At 39.1% G+C, this 9,905-nt stretch overlaps 1 protein-coding gene across 1 annotated transcript in view; it reads right to left on the bottom strand.

Moving 5' to 3' along the window:
* Positions 1–548: 548 nt before the first annotated feature.
* Positions 549–9,905, bottom strand: part of LOC115213350 (ABC transporter B family member 27) — a 47,235-nt gene continuing 37,878 nt past the window's right edge. Inside the window, exons 13-17 of the mRNA XM_029782288.2 lie at positions 9,131–9,257; positions 7,496–7,629; positions 5,006–5,176; positions 3,113–3,235; positions 549–2,436 (exon numbers count right to left, since the gene is read on the bottom strand). Coding sequence (XP_029638148.1) covers positions 2,128–2,436; positions 3,113–3,235; positions 5,006–5,176; positions 7,496–7,629; positions 9,131–9,257 — 864 coding nt within the window. The 3' untranslated portion in view covers positions 549–2,127. The remainder of the gene's footprint in view (positions 2,437–3,112; positions 3,236–5,005; positions 5,177–7,495; positions 7,630–9,130; positions 9,258–9,905) is intronic.

Below are 9,905 nucleotides of genomic sequence, written 5' to 3'. Positions count from 1 at the left end.
ACTTAATTCCTTGAACCTCACACTTCCATGACTTACAACATCACAAGCCTCCGGCCAACATCCAACGGGTTGCGACGTCCTAATGGATGAGTCACTCTGCGTTCGTCAAGCAATGGCATGTGCATAAAGCGGCCGTCACAAATGGCATTCATCTACCAAAAAGTACCTACTCGTGCTCACTGAGACTATTAAATCTGTATTTTTGTATTCCATAGAGTGGAGGCGCAATGGCCCAGTGGTTAGGGCAGCGGACTCGCGGTCATAGGATTGCGGTTTCGATTCCCAGACCGGGCGTTGTGAGTGTTTATTGAGCGAAAACACTTAAAGCTCCACGACGCTCCGGCAGGGATGGTGGTGATCCCTGCTGTACTCTTTCACCACAACTTTCTCTCACTCTTACTTCCTGTTTCTGTTGTACCTGTATTTCAAAGGGTACACGTGTCTGCGGAGTGCTCAACCACTTACACGTTAATTTCACGAGCAGCCTGTTCCGTTGATCGGATCAACCGGAACCTTTGTCGTCGTAACCGACGGAGTGCTTCCATCCCATTCCATAGAAGGCCCTTTCTTTCTTATTACATCCACAGTCTCTCATCTATCTTTCTCAGTCTCTCTTTCTCTCCCCACACAAAAATGAAACACATTACCTGATAAATGCAGGTGCACTTACCAAAATTTACCTAATCCCTTACAAAACTTTTTTTCAAAATTTCAAGCCCTAAAAATTAAGGGGTTCCTTATCCACGTTAAAATACAATATTTACTGTAACTTATAATTTAATAATTTATAATATATAATTTAATAAATTATTTAATATAATATATAGTTGCATATATCATTCTGCACATCTTAATGTGGAATAATTTAACATATCATTAAATCCTTAAATGGCAGAAAATGGTTGCATAAATGTATGTGCGAAATGGGCAAAAACCAAAAAAAATATCCCTTTTTATACTTATTTTCACTTTGAAAATTTATTATAATACATAGCCGCTCACAAAAACTATAATGATAGTTAGCCTCTCACTCAATAAAATTTACAATCTCATTGAAAATGTGCCATAAAATATTCACTTTTTTCTGATGATGGCTCTCGCCATGTCACATTTTTTAAACCTAAATTGAAGATGTCTGTTGTTTAAGGGTTAACATATTTGATATATTATTTAATGATATATTTGATGAAAATCCAAACCATGTTGTAATTTGTTGTCGCAATCCGTCCCAACAGTCCCTTTGCAGAAATAAAATAAAGCAGATAGCAAGATGACATTATGTCCAACGAATTGAAAGACAACACTAAGGTCTTACAGAAAGAAGCAAAAAAAAAAAAAAAGAAACATACTAAATATTTTCTTTGCTGTGGAAATATCTTAAAAAACAAAACAGGGAAGGTATTCTATACACTTCCAGATCCTAGCCCTTAATATAAAGCAAACACATTAGGATATTGTCTTCTTTAAAAATGCACAAAAAAATTTACAGGCACATCCTGTTTAGCCTTTTTGATACGAACCCACCTGAAACCACCTCTGGGCTCTGTAGTACAAATGTCTTGTTTTCAAAAGTTCTGAATTAAAATCTTCCACCAAACCTTAGTCCCAATTTATGTTCTTAACACTAGCTTAATAATTACTAAATAATTTTACTAAATTCTTTTGTTATATTTAAAATTAACTGAAAGAAACACAGAGCATCTCAACAGGAATATGGTAACGAAAAGGTTAAAAGAGTTCTAGGCAAATTATCAACCACACATTCTCTCTCTCTCTCTCTCTCTCTCTCACACACACACATACACACACTCACAATCTGACTCATTCACACACATTATTGTTAAAATTTCTGCTTCTTGAATGGAAATGAATTCCATTTTTCTCATAATTCTTTCTGCTTTTTTTTTATTGCTTTTCTTTTATTTTTTTTTTATATTGTTTGCTTTTTGTTTTTATACTTCAAGAATATTCTGAGCTGCAGCTTCAAATTTACAAACAAACAAAAAAAAAACATGACAGACCACTGCCATTTCAACACCCTCCCCCCTTCTCCACTTCCCTTGAAAAAAATAAGAAGGAAAAAAAAAACCATAATGTGAGGAGGTGAGGTCAGAGGAGACGGAGGAATCAGTGTATCGCTGGACTCCCTGCCAGACATTCTTCTGCGATTGGCTGATGACTTCGAGAGTGAATGGGGACTGATGCCGTGGCTGGAAGACTGCGGCTAAGCGGTGCCGCCGACAGCATGTTCTCTGGGTAAACTTCAGATGGCTGGAAGAGGTTCTGGTTTTCGGCAGTTGCGGGATGCTTAGGGGCATCGATGTTACCGGGGACAGCCAGCTGACGAACGACGAGCCTTTTGTAAACTCCATTCAACGCCAGCAGCTCGTCGTGGGTTCCTTGTTCAACTATGCAACCTTTGTCAATGACAAGGACCTGAGGGAGGAAACACAAGGAGATAGCAAAGAGGAAGAAAAAACGAAAATAAAGAAATACATACACACACACACACACACCACACACACACACACACTATGCCACTCTTTTCCTCTCTCTCTCTCTCAACTTCTCACACACACTCTTTCTTATTCAGATTCTCTCTTTTCCTCTCCAGCCATACACACGCTTCTCTCTCTCTCTCTCTCTCTCTCTCTCTTCCACATAACTACCAAACAAAATGAAAATAAAACAGCAAAAAAGACAAAACTAGGAATTAAATGTGTGTGTGTGTGTGGTCTGATCAATAAGTATTCAGACTGTTGCCATAGTAACGAAGCTAAAGCACAGAGTGAAGCCACTCAACACAGATTGACCTTGACCTCTGCTGTGCATGTGCACTAAGTTTTAACATTCTAGCTCACTTCCGGTGTTTAAAGCAATGCTTGGAAGGAACAGGTGTAGCATGTGATCGTCACATTGACCATGGCAGAGAAAGTTGAGTAGAGAATCTGCATCAAATTTTGCCAAAAGCTTGGCGATACCTGCTCAGAGGCCTAGGCATAGTTTTCAAAAAGTTCTCATTGTTCCCGACACAATCAATCTGTGTGTGTGTGTGTGTAGGATGCCTCCCCAAAACTTAAGCATAAATGTTAACAGAAGTAGAAGCCATTACCTGTGCTGCGTTTCTTACAGTTGACAACCGATGTGCAATGACAATCACTGTTCGACCAACCAATGCTCTGTCGATGGCTTGCTGTACCAAATGTTCGCTCTCCGCATCCAGAGCACTCGTAGCCTGGAAACAACAATTCACAAGGAAAACCATTTTATTATTCACTTCACAACTTCCTTCACGCCTCATTCACTACATTTTGGGGAGTATTTTTCATCTTTATAGTGTGTGGGGAGAGAGGGAGGTGTGAGGAATGGGGGGGGGGTCTATATTCCACCAAAAACAAGTAAGTCACTGTAGTAAAAATTGTTTGCCAACATAACATTGCAGTCCTGGTTTAGGATGAATGTTGCTGTAATTTAGTCCCATGGGACATCGTCTCCAGCTGGCTATACGACATGATCTGTGCCCTTATATTTTCAAACAAGAATCTAGCACCCCCACTCAGCTCAAAACAATATCTGTGTATCACAATTTCAGGGTTATTTCCCTTCATCAGCACAGAATAATTATTTGGCTAGAGGTGGCACTGCCAAATTCCCATTCGAAATACATAGTTTTCAAAGTGACAACTAGTTACATGAATGTTCTAAATCCTAACCCTAACCCTAATTTAGCCCCAGGAAACCTCGTCTCCAGCTGGCTATACGACACAATCTGTGTCCTTATATTTTCAAAAGAACAAGGGAATCTAGCACTTCATGAGCAGGCTGCTATGTTGATTGGATCAGCTAGGACCCTCATCATCATAACTGACGGAGTACCAGTTAGTTATATGTGTGTGTGGTGTGTATTTGATGGACAGCGCAGGAGTGGCAGCGGGGTAAGAAACTTGTTTACCAACCACATGGTTCTGGGTTCAGTCCCACTGTGTGGCACCTTGGGCAAGTACCTTCTACTATAGCCTCGAGCCGACTAAAGCCTTGTGAGTGGATTTGGTAGACAGGAATTGAAGCTTATCATGTGTGTGTGTGTGTGTGTGTGTGTGTGTGTATGCATATGTGTTGTGTGTTCGAAAATATAAGGACACAGATTGTGTCGTATATAGCCAGCTGGAGACGATGTCTCCACAGGCATATGGCGTAGTGGTTAAGAGCACAGGCTACTAACCCCAAGATTCCAAGTTCGATTTTAGGCAATGACCTGAATAATAATAATAACAATAATAATAATAATAATGTTTTTTTTTCTACTCAAGGCACAATGCCCGATATTTTAGGAGGGGGCCAGTCGATGAGATATACTGCTAAGCATATCACCCAGCGAGCTAACATTCCTGCCAGCTCACTGCCTTCAGTAACAATAAGAAGAAGATGAAGAAAACAACAACAACAACAATAATAATAACAACAATAACAGCAACAACAATGACGACGACAACTACAACAACAATAATAATAATAATGCATATATTATGTTTGCATCCAGCTCATTTTAAGATTTAAAGCTAAACTATGAGTGTCCAGGTCAGTCCACACGGCCTGCAATTGGTCTGTGGCTTCAGCAATGAGTACAGTGTCATCTGTGAATCGGAATAACGTTCGTTGCTTACCATTGATGTTCACGTCACCCGTCCAGCCAATAGGGCCTTGATGACCATTTCTAGAGATGCAGTTAACCCTTTTGATACCAACCCGGCTGAAACCAGCTCTGGCTCTGAGTACAAATGTCTTGTTTTCAAAAGTTCTGAATTAAAATCTTCCACCAAACCTTAGTCACAATTTATGTTCCTAACATTAGCTTACTGATAAATAAGTTATTTTATTAAATTTTTTGTTATATTTAAAATTAATTGAAAGAAACATAGAGCATCTCAAAATAAATACAGTAACGAAAGGGTTAAAGAGCTTTGGAGAGACAGTGTCTCCTTGTCTGAGACATAAAGCAACTCACCTCGTCAAGTAATAACAAAGAAGGATTCATAATCAAAGCCCGGGCAATGGCTACTCTCTGTTTCTGACCACCAGAAAGACGGATTCCTCGTTCCCCGACAAGAGTATCATAGCCTTCCTCAAAAGACATGATGAAGTTGTGGGCATTGGCCTTTTTGGCAGCATCGACAATCTGTAACGAACAACAGCACAGGCACGGTTTATTAGTTAGGGGTCAACATGGATGTAATGCAATGAGGGGTTTAGGAAGAGAAGGAGGAGGATCTGATAAATTATGATGATGGCGATCCTGGTAGTAGTGGTGTCATAACGATGAACATGATGATGATGATGATGATAGTGGTGGTGTAATAACGAACATGATGGTGGTGATGATAATGATAGTGGTGATGACAATGATGATGATGGTGTAATAATGATGAATATCATGATGATGCTGATGATGATAATGACGATGCTGATAGTGGTGGTGTAATAACGAACATGATGGTGGTGATAATGATGATGATAATGATGATGATGATGATGATGATGATGATGATAGTGGTGATGTAATAATGATGAATATGATGATGATAGTGATGACAATGATGATGGTGATGTAATAATGATGATGCTGATGATGATTATGATGATGATGATGATGATGGTGGTGATGATGATGATGTAAAGAAAGAGAGAGACAGTGTGATTGATTTCCCAATGGAAAGTTCTTCCAAGACCCTTCCCTCCCAATAACTGCTCCCTTCTAGAACACCTTCACCGTCCATATTTGACCACCAAAACAAATTAATATTGTCACTTAAACTGCTAGAGAAAGCAGCTAAATCCTTTTCAAATCAAACATTACTATCTTTAAAAAATGAAGGACATATGAGGTGTTGTAGTCCAAGATACACTATGTTTGGGAAACATAAGAGATGGTCATGTTTGAAACATCATTTGATCATGTGTTAGTTCCATGAGGGTAAGCCAGGGGCTAAACAAGTCTCCATGTGATTGCTTGGTCTGCTGAAAGCAACAACCAAATCTCCCTCAAATCATACAACCTACAGTTTTAAAACAGAAAAGATACATTGGATAATAGTTATATAGGATGGCCATGGTGGGAATGCCTTTGATCAGGGATGATAGGTGGTTAAGCAACAAATAAATAATGAATGAACAAGGAAATGTCTGTATGGTTCTTTGACTGGTTAGAGATAACAGCCGAATTGCCCTCAAACTAGATCCTACAGTGTTAAGAAAGGATATACACAGGCAGGCTAATATAGTCATAGATACAATATATCTGAATAATAGAAGTGATGGTCGTGGATGGAATGTGTTTGAGTGAAAAGTGTGTTTAATTAGTGCTGACCTGGGGCTAAGCAACAGCAATTTTTACTATAATACAAGACAATATTGCTAGAAAAGGAAATCTACATACGCACACACACAAATAAACACACACACACACACACACACACACACACATATGCACAGGCGCAGGAGTGGCTGTGTGGTAAGAAGTATGTTTACCAGCCACATGGTTCTGGGTTCAGTCCCACTGCATGGCACCTTGGGTAAGTTTCTTCTACTATAGCCTCAGGCCGACCAAAGCCTTGTGAGTGGATTTAGTAGATGGAAACTGAAAGAAGCTCATCGTATACATATATATATATATATATATATATATATATATATATATATATATATATACAATGGGTTTCTTTCAGTTTCCATCTACCAAATCCACTCATAAGGCTTTGGTTGGCCTGAAGCTATAGTAGAAGACACTCACCTAAGGTACCACGAAGTTGGACTGAACCTGGAGACATGTGGTTGGTAAACAAACTTCTTACCTCACACAGACACACCTGTGCCTTTATGATTAGGAAGTGTGCCTCTCAACCAAGCTGTAGTGGGAACCTGAAAACTATTCTTTTCTACACAAGGCCCGAAATTTGGGGGAAGGAGCCAGTCTCAAAAGGATGAAAGGCAAAGTCAACCTGGTTGTCTTGTAGTTGAACATTAAGAATAATGGAAGCACTCCATCGGTTACGATAACGAGGGTTCCGGTTGATCCGAATCAACGGAACAGCCTGCTCGTGAAATTAACGTGTAAGTGGCTGAGCACTCCACAGACACGTGTACCCTTAACGTAGTTCTCGGGGATATTCAGCGTGACACAGAGAGTGACAAGGCCGGCCCTTTGAAATACAGGTACAACAGAAACAGGAAGTAAGAGTGAGAGAAAGTTGTGGTGAAAGAGTACAGCAGGGATCACCACCATCCCCTGCCGGAGCCTCGTAGAGCTTTAGGTGTTTACGCTCAATAAACACTCACAACGCCCAATCTGGGAATCGAAACTGCGATCCTATGACTGCGAGTCCGCTGCCCTAACCACTGGGCCATTGCGCCTCCACATTAAGAATAATGCCACTGATGGAAACAGCAAAGAAAAACAAACAAACAGAGAAAAGAAAAGAAAAAGGAAAGGCATGTGTACCTCTTCTGGAGTTGAGTCTCGTCCAAAAGCTATATTGTCTCTGATGGAGCAAGCAAACAGGGTTGGTTCTTGGCCAACCATTGCAATCTGCTTACGAAACCAAGACGGATTTAAGGTTTTAATGTGAAAGCCACCTGAGAAGAGAAAATCATGAACAAAAGAGTAAAAAGAAAAGAAATAGAAAATAAGAAGTAAATCTGTGAATCTGTAGAATTAATATGGAACCATTTAGAACCAATGAAAGGGAAAAACCACAACTTGGTTGCTTGAATCACTAAAAATAACAACCAAATCTCCTTTAAAGCACAGTCTTTAAAAAATAATGACACCAATGTAGGCCAAGATGTTGGTTAATAGAAGAGGTAACAGTCAATCAAGGACCCCTCAAGGCTAAACAACAGCTTGGCAGGTAAAACTGGCCTCAACACTTTCATTACTGTCTTTATTTTGAGATTGTCTGTGTTTCTTTCAATTGATTTTAAATATAACAAAGAATTTAGTAAAAAACTTAGTTATTATTCAGCCGGTGGTAGGAACATAAATTGTGACTAAGGTTTTGGTGGAAGATTTTAATTCAAAACTTATGAAAACAAGACATTTGTACTACAGAGCCAGAGGCGGTTTCAGCCACGCTGGTATCAAAAGGGTTAAGAATTGTTTGTCTATTATATATTTTAACCCTTTGGTTACCATATTTCTGTAGATATGCCCTGTGTTTCTTTCAATTTATTTTAAATATAACAAAGAATTTAGTAAAATAATTTAGTTATCATTCAGCTAGTGTTAAGAACATAAATTGTGACTCAGGTTTGGTGGAAGATTTTAATTCAAAACTTATAAAAACAAGACATTTGTACTACAGAGCCAGAGGCGGCTTCAGCAGGGTTATTAATGAAAGGGTTAAACGTGTTTGGTCCAGGAAAGGAGAGAGTTTTAATTCCAAGAATCCCCTTAATTCCTCCAGATCTTCCTTTTGAGTTCAAAAGACTTCAATTTCCAGTGAGAGTGAGCTATGCAATGTCAATCAATAAGTCCCAGGGAAAATCATTGAAAGGAACTGGGCTTCATCTGGTGGAACTTTTCACACGGCCAGCTCTATGTTGATTGTGCAAGGATTGGGAATGGGGAGATACTATTTGTACTGACCCCGAATGGAAAGACAAAACATGTTGTTTATCATGCAGCTTTGCAATCATGGTTTTGATGAAAACTGTTATTATAAAAATATTGTTCAATTTTAATGAAATTTAATATGTACTCAATGCATGAAGCGTCGTTGTTGGGACCAAGGCCCAATCAAGAACCCTTTACAAGAACTAGCTTAAAAGCCACCCTATCAAGCAGCTTTTAAGCTAAAATATTTATATAAACAGAATAGAATTACAAATGAAGGTACAAAATAGTCATTCACTCTCCTAGAAATAACAGCCAAATTGCCCTGTATCTTAAAATAATACATAAAGTAATTTTCCTGAGAAAAAAAAAAGTGTGCCTTTTGCCATAAGTCTACTTAATCAGACTTAACCCTAACCCTTGATCAGAGCTGATTTGGGAATAAAACTTCAACTATGACATATGACCATCACTATAAATGAAAATGGTCCTTTGCAAAATATTTTCAAAATTGCAACTTACCAAGAAATATCTTGCCACTATCTGGATCATAAAATCGCTCAATAAGATTCACAATTGTAGATTTCCCACCACCAGATGGCCCTACTAATGCTATCACATTGCCAGATTCAACCTTGAAAGATACTCCCTGAAATAATAAAAATAATAATAATAATAATAATAATAATAATGGTTTCAAATTTTGCCACAAGAGCAGCCATTTTGGGGGAGGGGATAAGTTGATTTAATTTATTAACCACGAAAGAATGAAAAGCAAAGTCAACCTCAACAGAATTTGAACTCAGAATGTAGTGACAGACGAAAGACTGCTAAGCATTTCACCTGACATGCTAATGATTCTGCCAGCTCACCACTTTCTTCTTCTTCTTCTTCTTCTTCTTCTTCTTCTTCTTCTTCTTCTTCTTCTTCTTCTTCATCATCATCATTATCATCATCATCATCATCACCACCATCATCATAACAACAACAACAACACCTTCATGCTTCATTCTCCACTGCGGTGCGACCAGTGAGGAGTGGAAGCAGCTGTCATCATCATCCTCATCATCGTTGTTTAACATCCACTTTCTATGCTGGCATGGGTTGGATGGCTTGACTGACGACTGGTGAGCCAAAGGCTGCACCAGGTTCAATCTGATCTGGCAGAGTTTCTACAGCTGGATGCCCTTCCTAACACCAACCACTCCGAGAGTGTAGTGGATGTGTTTACGTGCCACCAGTACGAGGGCCAGTCAGGTGGTTCTGACAACAACTATGCTCAAAAGGTGTTTTTTAT

The sequence above is a fragment of the Octopus sinensis genome, linkage group LG6 (genome assembly GCF_006345805.1).
Source record: "Octopus sinensis linkage group LG6, ASM634580v1, whole genome shotgun sequence".
Classification (NCBI taxonomy): Eukaryota; Metazoa; Mollusca; class Cephalopoda; order Octopoda; family Octopodidae; genus Octopus; species Octopus sinensis.
Note: the sequence above shows the minus strand (reverse complement) of the source record. Positions and strands in the feature narration are given on the sequence as shown.